The 16,129-nt window shown below is 45.3% G+C and overlaps 1 protein-coding gene across 1 annotated transcript in view; it reads right to left on the bottom strand.

The window, feature by feature from the left end:
- Window positions 1–12,923, bottom strand: part of HEPHL1 (hephaestin like 1) — an 82,060-nt gene extending 69,137 nt beyond the window's left edge. The window contains exon 1 of the mRNA XM_049653761.1: window positions 12,712–12,923. Coding sequence (XP_049509718.1) covers window positions 12,712–12,881 — 170 coding nt within the window. The 5' untranslated portion in view covers window positions 12,882–12,923. The remainder of the gene's footprint in view (window positions 1–12,711) is intronic.
- Window positions 12,924–16,129: the final 3,206 nt, after the last annotated feature.

Here is a 16,129-nt window from a genome sequence, read left to right as displayed (position 1 = left end):
TTATGAGATTTGGTTTGCTGACCTGTCCTCCAAAGACTGTTTTCTTTCTCCTAAGGACCTACTGACAAACAGCCATCTTACTTTTTTGTAATGTATAAGCAGATCCTTACAGCACAACAAAATTTAAAACAAAAGCATTTAAACAGAACATAGCATGGTTTTCCAGTCAGATTAAAAGCAATTTCTTGGGGCGTCTGGGTGGCTCAGTCAGTTGAGCATCTGACCCTTGATTTCAGTTCAGATCATGATCTTAGGGTCATGGGATTGAGCCCCATGGGATTGTCTCTCTCTCTCTCTCTCTCTCTCTCTCTGCCCATCTCCTCCCCCGCCCCCACCCCACCGACTCAAATAAGTAAATAAATAAATAAATAGCATTTTCTTCACAGCGTCATTACTTCCTTGTTCTAACCAGCTAGGACATCCAGCTTACTCCAGATCACAGACCATGGTCACACCTGTCAGCAATAAAGCCCTCCTTTTTGTTTTTTTAATAAAATTTTTAAAAATCTTTACTTTTGAGAGAGAGAGAGACAGAGACAGAGACAGAGTGTGAGCAGGGGAGGGACAGAGAATGAGGGAGGCGTAGAATCTGAAGCAGGCTCCAGGCTCTGAGCTGTCAGCATAGAGTCTGACAAGGGGCTTGAACTCACGAAACATGAGTTCATGACCTGAGCTGAAGTCAGACGATTAACCGACTGAATCACCCAGGCACCCCAATAAAGCCCCTTTTAAAGAGACTGGTCTTGGCCTTGGAAGAAGGGAACTTCCCAGAGTTCTCAGCCAAGCCAAATTAAGGGGTGGAGCAGCTAGGCCTCAGCTCTAAAGGGCATTGCCACATCACTGTAGAGCTGAAGGCATTGCCAGAGGGATAAAATTAACTGGAAATGACATTGGAAGTGGAGAGAATTGCAACTTCTAGAACTTCTCTGGGTGGTGAGTACTGTATATGGTCAGAAAGAATCAGCTGCTTCAGATGGGGTTTGTGAGGTGGAAGGAAGGAGCCCCCGGGGATGTGTGCACGTAGTAGCGAAATCCCTTCCGAGAAGGATTGCTCCAGTGACCTGGAGAGTGGGTTCCTTCTCCTGGTGACCAAGGGGATGGTATGAACTGCCACCACCAGGCCACCTTCCTCTCTCCTCCGCACTCAGCCTTGCCTCCAAATAAGAGTTGAGCAAGTATCTGTTGAAGGAGCCCCAATATTATTTATTTTCCCAGAGCACCAGATTACTAGCCTGGCCAGGCACCCACATGTGTCAACCCTGCCCTGCCCTTAGTGTGGAGTCAGTAGGTGGGAAGTCCCTAGGACAGAGGGGAAATCCATGGATTTAGGCTCCCCTCTGAGGAGCCAGGGACCAGGGGACTAGTCTTCCCAGAGACAGCAAAGGCTCTTTATATCCCCAACCTGCCAGGTTCAGCACCTAAATAATGGGACTAACAAGGTAGGAATCCTGACAAAAGGATTGGAGTATTACCACAGTGATTTTGGTAGCAAAAGCCTGGAAAGACCAAAATGTTCTTCAACTGGTGACTGGTTAAATAAACTATAGCATATTCAGACCACATGGCCAGACAACAGAATGAGGAGGTTCTACAGGGGGCAATATGGCACAGTCTCCAAGATACTACATGAAAAAAGCAAATTGCAGATCAGCACATAAAGTATGATCCCATTTCTGTGTTTTTTTAAAACAATATGCACATTTACACATATGCAAAGAAAACATTTGGAAAGTAGCCACGGAAACCCTAAAAGTGTAACCGCTGGGCCATGGGCTGAGGCCACAGGCAGGAGTGGGAAGGAATGAGTTTACTCACCCTCTTCGGTACTTGGGCGTGTTTGACTCTATACCTTTTATTTACTTTCATAATAAAAACAAGCTCACATCGGAGCTCCTGGGTGGCTCAGTCGGTTGAGCAGCTGACTTTGGCTCAGGTCATGATCTCACAGTTCGTGGGTTTGAGCCCCACGTCGGGCTCTGTGCTGACAGCTCAAAGCCTGGAGCCTGTTTCAGATTCTGTGTCTCCCTCTCTCTCTGCCCCTCCCCTGTTCGCGTTCTGTCTCTGCCTCAAGAATAAATAAACATTAGAAAAATTAAAAAAAAAAAAACTTTAATTAAAAAAACAAGCTCACATCTTATTTAGAAGAGAGGGTCCAGGCTGTTAGGCAACTGAGGAGCCAAACTTCTCTTCTCATGTGGCTTCTCCCTCTGAAAACATAGCTGCCACCACAAGGGGTGTTGTTCTTCAAGTGAGTTCTCCTCCACGTTGGGGGGGGAGGGGGGGTACTGGCGCCCTGAGCAGGGAGCACAGCGCCTGCAGCCTGAGTTGGAGGGAAGGCAGTCACTGCCCAACCTCTCTGGCTTGACAAGTCCTCGCTCAGGCATCGAGACTGAGAACTTGGGCACAGACCCCGTGTGTAAACACTCGGTCTTCTGTGTATCTACCGAGCCTGTGTGTGTCTGCCCGTAAGCAGGCGTTCAACCCTCTTCTGTTCCGTGAGGCAGAAGCCTATTTCCCTGTGCAGGGGAATAGGATAAAAAGTCTGGGGAGCCTGACACTGGGGCTTTGGGGATAGGAGCCCTTAGATTTCCCAGCCTCACTTGCAGCTTGGATGGTCATGTGACACAGTTCTAGCCAATGAGATGTATGCATGTGTCATTCTATGATACTTCTTCTGGACTCCTCTGGCGCAGACCCTCGCAGTTGTTTGCTCTTCCCCTTTTTCCTGCCTGAAATGAAGATACGATGACGAGCTTCGGCAGCCATCTTGACAGAATGGGGAAGAAGGTCACACCCTACAGAAGGGCAAGTGAAAAGTCAAAGGCATCTGGGACCCTGAAGATTGCCAACCTCTGGCTTTCTCTTGAGTAAACCAAAAAATACATTTGAGCGTTTTTCGGGCTTCTGTTAACCAGCAGCTGAATACAAGTCCTAATTGAATAGGCTGTTCAGGAGGAGGAGGAGGAGAAAGAAGCGGGGGAGAACTGAGTCATCCTCAGGCTGGCTAATTGGCCCCAGAGAAGGAGAGTTACTTGGCTTTATAGCTTACACTGGACCACCCAGGAAGGCAACGACAGAGGAAGGATTAGATATGGAATCACTGGCGTCCTCTGTAGGCTCAGCCTGTTGGGGAAAAGGCTATAAAAAGGTCGTTCATAGGGAGGGCCCTGTCTCTCCAGCAGGGTCTGCAGGGAAAGACGGACGTCTGATTCTCCCCGCTTCTCTACTCTTGGCTCCCAGCCTGCGCGGGCACGCATGCGCGCTCTCACACACGCAAATGCGTGCTGAGCAAGAGTTCCTGAGCAGGCGCGAGGTGTCTGGCGGAGCCACCCAAACAAGAGGCAAGCATATCGGAAGGAGGGCGAATGTTTGTTGACTTCCCACAGTACCTATTACATATGCTGCATATTTTAGCACTGACTTGTATGTATTGACTTGCTTTGCACATTCCTGGACGTGTCAGTCTTCCCACATAGGGAGCCGATAGTCACCCTGAGACAGGATCAGGTTTTCTAAAGCAGTAGTTCCCCGATGTCCAGCCAAGTATCAGCTGTCTCAGAATTATTTGGGACGTTTGCCAAAAACTCGGGCCCCCAGGCCCCACTTCAGGGCAACCGAATCACACTTTCTGGCGTGGCATCTTTATTTTTCCTAAGTTCACTGAACGATTCTTACGACGGAACTTTCCAGTGCTTACCCATTCTGATTCTTCTTTCCTCCCAGCAGAAGGGGAGAGCAAAGAGCCTTTGCAGATAGGTGGGGCCACGCGATTTTGGCAAATGGCTGTGGTGGAAGTGACATGTGTCATTTCTGGGCCAGGGAATTTAATTGCCATTGCAATACCCCCTCACTTCCTCTGCTGTAGGAAAAGCTTACAGTGAAGATAATGAAGCCTCGAGATCCATGCAGCCCCGCTTATTACTTGTCCCAGGAGGACAGTTGTCCTGGAGCCATATGGCCCTGTATAAAGCCGAGTGGGTGAGAAATGTGCCTCTGTGGGGTTAAGCCCCTGAGATCTGGGGGCTGTTTGTTGCTATGGCACAACCTGTCCTATTCTAACCCATGCAGTTCTGAATGTGCAGACAAGTTGGGAAATCACGTCTCTGTAGTACTCAGTACAAAACAAAAACCATAGCAGCTATTTGAAACTAGAACATAATAACTGTTTGAAACCATAGGAATCAGCCAAAGAGGAGAAAATAGGGAGACATGAAAGTCAGTGAAATCAGTCTTTTTAATGGCTCTGCAGCAAGTGGCTGCTAAGAACGCATTATACATTCGTAATAGTGGGACAGAAGCTCCATCACCCATGAGTCTGGGAAGGTGCAACCCTTGCCCAAGAAACAAAAGAAGGTGACCTCAAGGAAGCCGTCCACAGAAAGCAGCCTCTGACACAGCTAGAGAGCACTAGTTGGAACGTCTGTGCTCGTGGACTTTGTATGATTTACAGTGTAGCCGCAAGATGGCCCTACAGTGAGGGACTGAGCAATCACTACCGCTCAGGCTCATCCCTAACCAACATTCTGACGTTTTGACTCAAACTGAGGAGGTATGTATTTTATGCTGTGAAAAAATCCAGTCGGGCTGGAAAATTTCTCATGAGCAACTGCTTGAAAGACAAAATGAGCATGTAGAACATTGACATTGCCAAGGCCACAGGTAATACCGTGAAGGGAGACGCCTTCCAGGAGCAGGTGAGATTAACCACTGTGAGAAGGAACCTGACTTCGAGAACCATCTAACCGGTGCAGAGATGGGCTTCCAGGTTAGATTCTGAGGAGTTGGTAGCTCACAGCATATGTGCACCTCACCAGCACCTCTGTCCCTGACAACCTGGATCTTTCAGTCAGATTTGTCCCCCATCCATTCAACTACTGAGCAATTGTTAAACCTCCGTTTTATTTTATTTTTTTTTAATTTTTTTAACGTTTTTTGTTTATTTTTGAGACAGAGAGAGACAGAGCATGAACGGGGGAGGGGCAGAGAGAGAGGGAGACACAGAATCGGAAGCAAGCTCCAGGCTCTGAGCCATCAGCCCAGAGTCCGACGCGGGGCTCGAACTCGCGGACCGCGAGATCGTGACCCGGGCTGAAGTCGGACGCTCAACCGACTGAGCCACCCAGGCGCCCCATAAACCTCCGTTTTAAATGGGACACTACACTAGAAACTGGGGCAAAGATGTGTGAATGTCAGTCTCTGCATTCAAGAGGTTTACCATCTGGCTGGGAAGCCAAAACGTAGATAGGAGAGTAAATAGCAACCCCCAGTTTTCTATATTGACAGCTGCACCATATAGACCCTGCAGGTGTGAGTGTGTGGAGGGGAGATGGGGTGAAGGGGGGGGTGTGGTCAGAGCAGCAGCAGGGGGTGTGGTCAGAGCAAACGTGCGGGAGACCGTGATGATCCCAAGAAGGACGAGCAACGTTGTTGCCTGAGCTTGAGAAGGGACATTGAGAAAACAGGATCAGATTGGGGCAAGTGCTACTTGGCAAAGGAAGGGTGATGATGGTGACTATGCGCATTTACACTTGGATGCAGCCACGCCCTCCCTAATTAATGTATTTTAAGCCATCCAATCAATGCGTTCCTCTACACAGTCTCTCACCCTGGTTCCCCTGGCACCACTCAAGTCCTGAGTTCTTCCTTCTCCCACTTCATGTCCCCAGAAGCCCCTCAAAACACACACAGGTGGGCTAAAAACAGATTTCTGCAGTAAAGGGAAAAGAGAGGAGACTTGAATCCCAGCGTCCCTACTCGATGCTGTGAGATCTTGGGGAAGCAACTTCTCTGAACCCCGGTTTCCTTGGCTGAAAACTGGTGACCATGACAGAGCCATCATGAGGAGAAAAGGAGGCGATATGGAGCCCCCTGCAGAGGATCTGGGAGAGGGGGGTGCTCAGTCGGTGGGAGTTATGGCAAAGCTCTAATTAGAAAGAGGGAAACGTGACCGTTTTCAGTCTCTTTCCCACAAAACTCCTGCTCTCCAGAGACCCCTCAAGATAGGAGAGCTACCATGATGGCTAGCATTTCTTGCACGCAAAACCACAGTGCCAGGCACCGCTTCTGAGCACATTCACGGATCCTATGTCATCTGAGCCTCCTGATCCCTTCCTCCCCAGAGTGGGCTGATAATGGCTTCCAGAGACAAGTCCCAGTCCTGATTCCCTTATTCAGAAAAAGAGTCTTTGCAGATATGATCAAGTTAAGGATTTTGAGATGAGGAGAAAGATGAGACACACATAGAGAAAGTGATAGGAAAAGGAAGGCAGAAGCCGGAGCCATGGCACCTTGGCACAACCAAGGATCACCAGCAGCTCCTACCAGAAGCTGGAAAAGTCAGTAAATGGATTCTCTTTTCAGCCTCCAGAGGGAGTGTGTCCCTGCCAACATCTTTATTTCAGACTTCTGCCTCCAGAAGTAGGATAGAACACGTTTCTGTTGTTTTAAGCCGCCTAGTTTGTGATAATTTGTTACGGCAGCCACAGGGAACTCGTATACCCCCAAAGCAAGTGCTATCATTATCCCCATTTTACTGATGAGCATGTTGAGGCAACGAGAGATTCAGATACTTACTCTGTTGGTGAAACAAGAACTGTAAGCTTGCCAGGTGATGCCGGAGCACACTTCCCCAGCCAGCCAGGCTGCCTTGGCATCTCTGTTAGACCACTGCTGGACTACACTTGGCTAGGGAAACCCACCCTGGGACTCCTGATCCCCCTGACCTGAGACAGGACATCGGTCACCCCACTGCATGGCATAAAAACCTTTTATGATAATGCCTGGAACCTAGTGAGGGCGCAGTGACGGTTAGCAACTATATTGTCTGTGAGTTCTCTTAAATCCCACTAACCAGGCCTTGGAACCCCCCTATCTGAAGGTGGGAAAAGGCAGAGGGGGACCAAGAGGGTGTTTGTGATGGATGGGAAGGAAACAGGGAGAAATGGGGTAAGGGAAGGTTGGCAGGGACTGCCTGCTGCCTTGCAATGTTTATGCTCCCCTCCTTCTGAGTAACAGAATCAAAGTCTGCTTTCACTCAGAAAGAAAAACACAAAACTAAAAGCCTGTATTTATGACCCCCCTTTGTGGCTTTGGGTATCCAGTGAGATGTACGTAGAACTGACTGTCTGGGGTTTCCATGAGAGCCCTTTAAAGGGCTAATAGGATAATGCAGCAGGAATTGTGCCCTTTTTACCTTTTCCCTTCCTCTCTTCCTTCCTGGAACATAGACATGAGGGCTGGAGTTCCAGCAGCCATACTGTGACCATGAACTACCTTAAGGAATCAAGTCACATGCTAAGGATCATGGGTTATCCAGATGGCTAACAGACGCATGAAAAAATGTTCGACATCACTCATCATCAGAGAAATACAAATCAAAACCGCAATGAGATACCACCTCACACCTGTCAGGATGACCAACATTAATAACTCAGGCAACAACAGATGCTGGCGAGGATGTGGAGAAAGAGGATCTCTTTTGCACTGCTGGTGGGAATGCAAACTGGTGCAGCCACTCTGGAAAACAGTATGGAGTTTCCTCAGAAAGTTAAAAATGGAACTACCCAACGATCCAGCAATTGCACTGCTAGGTATATATACATGGGATACAGGTGTGCTGTTTCGAAGGGGCACATGCATTCAAATGTTTACAGCAGCACTATCAACAATAGCCAAAGTATGGAAGGAGCGCAAATGTCCATCGACAGATGAATGGATAAAGAAGATGTGGTATCTATATACAATGGAGTATTACTCGGCAATCAAAAAGAATGAAATCTTGCCATTTACAACAACGTGGATGGAACTAAAGTGTATTATGCTAAGCGAAATCAGTCAGTCAGAGAGAGACAAATATCATATGGCTTCACTCACATGGAATTTAAGATACAAAACAGATGAACACAAGGGAAGCAAAAATAATATAAAAACAGGCAGGGGGCAAAACATAAGAGACTCTTCAATATACAGAACCAACTCAGGGTTGCTGGAGGGGTTGTGGGTGGAGGGATGGGCTAAATGGGTAAGGGGCATTAAGGAGGACACTTGTTGGGATGAGCCCTGGGTGTTATATGTAGAGGATGAATCACTGAAATCTGCTCCTGAAATCATTATTGCACTATATGCTAACTAACTTGGATGGGGTTTGAGCAGTGGTCAGCCTCATTCATGGCCAAGGATGGGTTCTGCCTGTGAGTTAGCACCCATGAAAACCCCCACGTTACTGGGAAGAAAAATCCTGCATGTGTGTTGGTTGCCTAATGAGGTCTTTGGTGAGAATTGCAGCTTTAAATAAGGTGACCCCACTCTGGTTCCATTAAAGACAAGGCTTTACCACTGAAGCACAGGTACACCTTAATTAAGCGCTTTATGAGCCCGAACAGGACGGGCACGAATGGATCAAATGCTGACACCATCCCCAGACAAATCAAAGGAGCCCGGTGTCCCCATTAGGCCCAAAGGGGAACAGGGGAAATATATTCATCTGGATAAAATATTTCTAAATAGAATATAACTCCTAAATTTTGTGCTTTCTAGGAAATATTAGTGCTTACAGTCTCTGTTGTATTTCTGAACTCTATGATTAAGCAGAAGTACCAAGAAGGGAAGTGAAATTGTACCATCTGACTTCTATGGAGTCTTGGAAAAAATGATGTCAGTGTATTTCCTATTTTATCCTTATGAATCAGGATTTATTAGGCTCTTGGCGCTGCCTAATTTTGGTTTCCAAGCTTTTTTCACATCACTGAAACTTTGGCACTCACCATTCTATCCCCCTAATTTTCCCCATCCTCGTAATCAAAGATCAAGCAACCCAATAACTAAATTGACAAAGGGGTTAGTTTTTACTTTAATGATTCCAAAGGAATAGCCTTGTATTCAGTCCTCCATAAATCACTGTCACCAGCAAAGCTCTGTGTGGGTGAGGGGCATTATTACATATACTCTAGGCCTTCCTCTGAGCCATTGTGGCACTTTTCTTTCAGCTGCAGAGGTGACCAGCGTACCTCAAACACCCACACAGCAATGCAGGGAGAAGAAAACGCTGTGTCCCAGGCTTAAGAAAGACACCAAGCTCCGTGAACGGTGAGGAAGGAAACAGATCAGAATAAGCCAGGGTTGCAGGGAAATATTTTTGGATAAAAAAGTGAAGATAGTTCTTAAAGAACAGGGGGAAAATAGATAGAGAAATAAAAATATACAATATTTCAAAATTTGTCACACATCCGCACTCTCAGACCTTCTCCAACTCTGATTCCTAGACTGAATGTATGCAAATCTTCTCTCTTTCACCATTGGGAAAATCTTTCTAGAACCAGTGAGCCAAGTAAGATGTTTCTCATTCGGTTTCAAAAATTATTTTTGATTCCTTACAATTACACTTCTCAAGTGATTTTAGGGATTATAGTTCAACTACCTGGTTATACAAATTAGGGAAATTGATGTTCAGAGAGATGATGTGAGATGTTCAAGGTTTCACAGCAAGTTGGGGGCAGAGCAAGGACTGGAAGTGAGGTCTCCTGATTCCTATGTCAGAATCCTTCCACTCAAAGTGGGACCTAGACCCCTGGCTCTCCTGGACCCCTAAATATCAGGCATTTGTCTGGATCTGAATATCTTCAACAGCAGACTGTCCTCAGAAGTGCAGGAGGCTGAGTGAGAGGCATGGTCACAGTATCCAAGATGACTCCTTGCTTCTGGGGAAATGGCACAAAATAGAATACGTGTACTGAACTCCCTATGTACCACAATTGTGGCATCTTCACACGTGACACCTGTGGCAGCTGTGACACATGTGAATCATGACATGTGTCCTGTGTTCTTCAAGCAAGAGTCAGCAGCCCACTCCAAGTGTTCCCTGTCAGGGGCTTGCCCTGGGCCACCTGTCACACCGGTGGCCTCTGGACATGATTGCTAATAAAAGCCGGTATACACTGTGTAACCCAGGCTCCCCCTTAAGCATCAGGAAGCCGCCCTGCACAAACACCACCCCTTTACCCATGAGAAGGAAATATCTGGGGACTTCGGCATGACGTCTAGAAAGCCAGCTGTGCCTGAAGGGCAAGAGTCCTCTCCTGGGGGGCCACAGCATTTGTTAAACCACCCCACTCTAAACTGATACCGAACCATGACTTAGCCATGCCTTATTTTTTTTCTTTTTCACCATAATTATTTTCAAACGCTTTATGGTATGTTCTTCAAAGCACCATCTTCTGGCTGAAATGATCAACAGAGTCCCTAACGTCTTCCCGCACTCCGCTTTAGTGGAAATAGCATTGCAGTATTTGGGTATTTAAAGTACTTTGGGTTTTTGAATGAACCCAGGTAACCAGTTTGGCCACCGAGACCAGTGATCATTTCAATATCTCTCTGGGAAGAGTAACCCATGGGACTAAACCTACCTTTGGTAAGAACTGGGACTTTCTAGAAAGTTCCTTCTGCTGGAATCCCCGGCTGCCATCAAAGCTGAGTTTAATTCAGCGGGAGAGGATTACCTTTACCAAGAAGCAGGTTGTATGGTAAAAAAAAAAAAAAAAGCAAGCTCTGGAGCAATGTTGAGTTTGGTGCTGCCTTCACTCTGTAAACTCCAACAATACTTAACCTCGGAACCTCAGTTCTCAGTTTGTAAAATGGGAATAATAACATTTGCAAGCAATAATGAATTGAAAGTCTCTGGTGAGGGGCACCTGGGTGGCTCAGTTGGTTAAGCGTCCGACTGCGTCTCAGGTCATGATCTCACAGTTTGTGAGTTCGAGCTCCGCATTGGGCTCTATGCTGCCAACCCAGAGCCTGCTTCAGATTCTGTGTCTCCCTCTCTCTCTGCCCCTCCCCCACTAGTACTCTGTTTCTCTCTCTCTCTCAAAAATAAATTAAAAGAGAAGAAAGAAAGAAAGAAAGAAAGAAAGAAAGAAAGTCTGTCTCTGGTGAAATTCCACTGTCAGAATAAATGCTCACAAACAGTTCTGCTGACATTTTAGGAGAAAGGTAGACTTCTAAGCTTTTTACTCAACCATGTGGAAAGGCAATCCAATACCACATCGTGCTTAAAGACTATATTCACTACTCTCACTGTACACGTCTTGAACAGTCTCATGTTCAATAGCCGCTCACAATGACGATTTCCTATTGAGTTCTTTTTGAGGACAGCAGAGCTCTATTTTGGGAAAGGTTACTGGCAGTTAGGGTAACCTCTCACTCCCATATCCATTTGTCACAGTAAACACTACCACAACCAATGGTCAGCAGATATGAGATTGAAGGAAGTCAAGAGCTCTCTGTGGAAACAGCCCCCTGGACATGAAGTTTCCTGTTTCAAGGCTTTAGGAAGATCCTTTCTCGGCAGCCTGGCTGGCATGAGTTTTACCCTTCTCCAACCAAACATGACTAGGCCCCCTTTGTATTGTTAGAAAACCCGGAAGATGTGTGTCTAAGCCAACTGGCTCTTTGGTCTTTCCTCAAGGCAGGGAGCCTTGTTGGGAGCCTTGTTGGGAGGTCTTTCCTCAAGCCTTAAAGACTTGTTGGGAGACCCCATGGTATTCCTGAATGTTAGCAACTAACTTCATCCTTAGAAAGTAGAACTTGCATGTTGAGCGTACTGAGCTCTGCCTATCAGAAAGTAGCCAGTATGTCTGTATATTCAACAGTGGTTGCCAGAACATCTCATAAGATGTTCCAAGAACCACGAAGTTGAAAGTATGAATTACAGCTCCTAAAGCCAGGAGCTAATTTCAGAGGGAGCTCCGGGGAACAAATAAGAGATATAAGACACTGGACCCTGAGAGAGAAAGGAAGGGCGAGGGCTATTTTCTGCAAAAAAATTAAAAACCAGAGAAATACAACACTCTGTTACCATCTTACGCAGCTATGCCACAGGCCTGGGGACTAGAATATTTCTCTGAGGTGGCTGTAACAAACCTTTCACCAGTGAAAAAGCCATTTCTAAAAGCCTCAGAGAAACTCTTAAAATACCAGCCAAATCTATTGTAACTGCCCCTCTTTAAAAAAAATTTTTTTTAAGTTTATTTATTTTTGAGACAGAGAGAGACAGAGCATGAACGGGGGAGGGTCAGAGAGAGAGGGAGACACAGAATCGGAAGCAGGCTCCAGGCTCTGAGCCATCAGCCCAGAGCCCGACGCGGGGCTCGAACTCACGGACCGCAAGATCGTGACCTGAGCCGAAGTGGGACGCTCAACCGACTGAGCCACCCAGGCGCCCCAGCCCCTCTTTTAAATGTTGCAAAAGAAAAACAAAACATAACTACCTCTGGCATATTTTACTTATCTCCAGTCTTCATTCCAAAAATAAAAACTTAGAAAACACTGTTTTAATGGTAAAGAATTCGTAAAAGTTCTCAAATGCTCATCCCAAGGGTTGCTGTTAATTTTTTTTTTAACATACTGAGCCCAGAACCCCCTGGAAGTCCCTAGTAGTGCTCAGCGAAAATGGTCCTTTTATAGAGTGAGCCATTATTGAAAACACCTGGTTGTGCTGCACAGAGAAGGCTGTGAATAGACAGCTCAACAAATAGGTAGGGCTAAGAATGTCTACATTACATGCCCACCCTTGTGAGGGCCCTCCAGACCAACACAAAACCCCTTCACTTAGTTTAGATCAACCCCTCCCCATTATAACCACCCAAGGACTATAACCTCCATGCAGAGGCAAGAAAAAAGCCAAACCTAGGAGTCTACGGGAACCCCAACTTTACTCACTTGTCTTCTGAAAAACTTTCCCCAGTAATAACGTTCTTTCCTTGGGGCACATAGTTCCAGTATTCTTCCACAATCCCAATGTGGTATGTTCTGGTAACTGCACCAACCAGCCCAGACAGACCCAGGAATGTGAAGAGAAAGACGCAGTCAGCCTGCTGCTTCCGAGGCATTTGTGGATGTAACTCAGGCAAGCAGCCTGCACAGGAGGCAGCCCTGCCTGTCCCTCCCCCTCACTTGAAGCTAATTATAAATAAGGAATGAACGAGCCCAGCTCCTCCCCCTCAGGTGGCTTGGGGTTGGGACAGAGACTGACAACTTGTGTAAGTCGCGCGAACAATGAGGGGAGTTCGATGATGACAAAACGTTTGCCTGCCATCCAAGAAATGTGTAGCTGGCTTATTTATTTAGCACCCAAGCCAAACAGGCCTGTTTCTGTAAGTTTTGGTGCACGGCTGTGACATTAGTCATTCATCTTTGCCAGGAATGGGAGTGCAACAAGTTTGGCTAATGGGTTTCCTCCCTTCTTCCTCGTTTTTTTCTCCACACCTATTTATAGGAACATATTAAAATCTGAAAACTGGGCTGGCCTGAGTGGACCATCAGGAAAGTTCCTGAGCACTAAAGAAAGCTTCATCTCTGATGGGAGGGCAGAGGGAGTGATGTAATCCCCCTCCGCCATCTCCAACTTGTTTTATGAGGCTACATGAAACAATCAACTCACATCATAAAGTTTATAACAACATTGTAAAACCTCACTAATTCTCCATTTGGTCATGCACCATCTCCCCCAAATTCTCTCAAATCTTACCAGCAAAAATGAGGAGCTCAATTACTCAGTTCAGCTAAAATTTTAGAGGTCATCACCCTCAGTGAGCTGCCTTTGTAAGGATGAATGAAAATGCTGCAGGAGGAATACCGTTCAGGCACATGAAGATAAAATTCTGTAGCAGGTGTTTGAGTCAAAAAGGCTTACTCTTCTGTGTGCTCTAATCTGTGACCTAGAATCTTGACAGAGACCTTGTCCAACCCTGGAGGAGGGCCAATCTGATCGCCATGGAGACTTGCTCTAGAGGCAGCAGCCATGGAATAAGAAGACAGCCTTCTGGCTTGGCTTTGAGATTGGCAGACCTGTATTTGAATCCAGTCCCAGCACATAGTGGCATTGAAGAATCACTCGCCCTCTCTAAGCCTGGATCTGTAAAACAGGGATGGAGGGACTGTTAAGGAGATGTAAAGGATGACAGAGCAGCAAATCTAGATGATCTTGGGTTTGATGATGAGCTTTTCAATACAACACCAGAGGCATAGTGCATGAAACAACTGCTGAGCTAGACTCAAAAAGTAAAAATTTCTGCTCTGTGAAAGTTGCTGCTAAGTGAATGAGAACAGAAACTCCAGACTAGGAAATATTTTGGCAAAAGACAACTGATAAACGACTGTTATCCAACATATACAAAAACTTTTAAAAACTCAGCAACAAGAAAACAAACAACCTGATTTAAAAAACGGGTAAAAGGTCTCAAGAGACACCCCATCAGAAAAGATATACAGATGGAAAATAAGCATAGGAAAAGATGCTCCACATCACATGCTCTCAGGGAAATGCAAATTAAAGCAACAATGAGATACCACTACGCAACTATTAGAATGGCCAAAATCTGGAACACTGACTACACCAAATGCTGCGTGTGAAGCAACAAGAACACTCATTCATTGCTGGTGGGAATGCAGAATGATACGGCCACTTGGGAAGACATTTTGGCACTTTCTTACGGAACTAAACATACGAATGGAACATTCTCCAGAATTGAGTACATGAATAGGCCACAAAACGAATCCCAAGAAACTCAAAAAGATTTTTTTAAAAAACCTAAATATACAGCACACATTAAATATCTTACAGGTTTATTTGTCAATTAGACCTCAATAAAACAAACAAAACCTCTTCCCATATGACACAGCAGTTATGCTCTTGGATATTTACCCAAAGGACCTGAAAACTTATGTCCATACAAAAACCTTCACATGAATGTTTACAACAGCTTTATTCATAATCGTCCAACCTTGGAAGCAACCAAGATGTCCTTCAGTAGGTTAGTAAGTAAATAAACTATGGCACATCCCAACACTGGAATATTATGCAGCATTAAAAGGAAACAAGCTAATATTCTATAAGAATATTATAAAATATAAGAATTATTATATTATATAATTTATATTATATACTATATTATGTATATAATATTATAGAATATAAGAACATATTCTATAAGATATTATAATGATAGATCCATGTCATTATACATTTGTCTAAACCCATAGAAAGCACAACACCCAGCGTGAACCCTAATGTAAACTATGGACTTTGGGTGATGTGTCAATGTGATTCATCAGTTAGAACAACTGAACCATGATGGTGGGGGATGTGGATAATAGGGAAAGCTAAGCATGTGTAGGAAAGCTCTGTACCTTCTGCTCAACATTTCTGTGAGCCTACAACCACTCTAAAAAAGACAATCTATGTTAAATATATATATATATTTAAAAAGATGTCTGCAAAGTTCCTATCATGGCTCCAGCATAGAGTAGGTGTGCAATAAATGTTCAATTCGTTCTTCCCCATCCACACACCCTTAAGAGAGACTCCCTCAGCCTCTGTGATGACAGAATGCCATCTCCAATCTTCTGCTTTCTTCCCAGGAGTCCCATCCACCATATCTCCCACAAGCCTCAAGTAAGAGAGTCCCTTTTCTTTAAATTATAGATACCTCAGAGATGTGCTGCAGCATGAGTTTTGAATTAACATCCATATTAGCTGATAAAATACATGCTGAGTATTCTGTTTCATAACCAGACTCTTAACATCTTGGCCATATTGATTTGTTTTTACGTTAAGACACTTACAGAGTAATTGCCATAGCACATTTCCCTTTAACTGAAATCTACTCTTCAATATGCATTTGGAAGCTTTGCGTGAGTTTGTCACTAATAGCTACTACAGAGGAAGGAGGGTGAGTCTGAGCATGGCCTCAAGAGAAATCGGGCTTCAGGAGTTCTTGGAATCTGGATATGTCTTGGGCCAAATAGCTTTGTGTTTATACCCTAGAGAAGCAGATTATTTTTCTTTGTTTCTTCCTTCCTTCCTCCCTTTCTTTCTTTCTTTCTTTCTTTCTTTCTTTCTTTCCTTCTTTCCTTCCTTCCTTCCTTCCTTCCTTCTTTCCTTCCTTCCTTCTTCCTTCCTTCCTTCCTTCCTTCCTTCCTTCCTTCTTTCCTTCCTTCCTTCCTTCTTTCCTTCCTTCCTTCCTTCCTTCCTTCCTTCTTTCCTTCCTTCTTTCCTTCCTTCCTTCCTTCTTTCCTTCCTTCCTTCCTTCCTTCCTTCCTTCTTTCCTTCCTTCTTTCTTTCTTTCTTTCTCTTTCT

Source organism: Panthera uncia, chromosome D1 (assembly GCF_023721935.1).
Source record: "Panthera uncia isolate 11264 chromosome D1, Puncia_PCG_1.0, whole genome shotgun sequence".
Taxonomy (NCBI): Eukaryota; Metazoa; Chordata; class Mammalia; order Carnivora; family Felidae; genus Panthera; species Panthera uncia.
The sequence above is the reverse complement of the archived record's forward strand: the minus strand, read 5'-3'. Positions and strand labels throughout refer to the sequence as shown.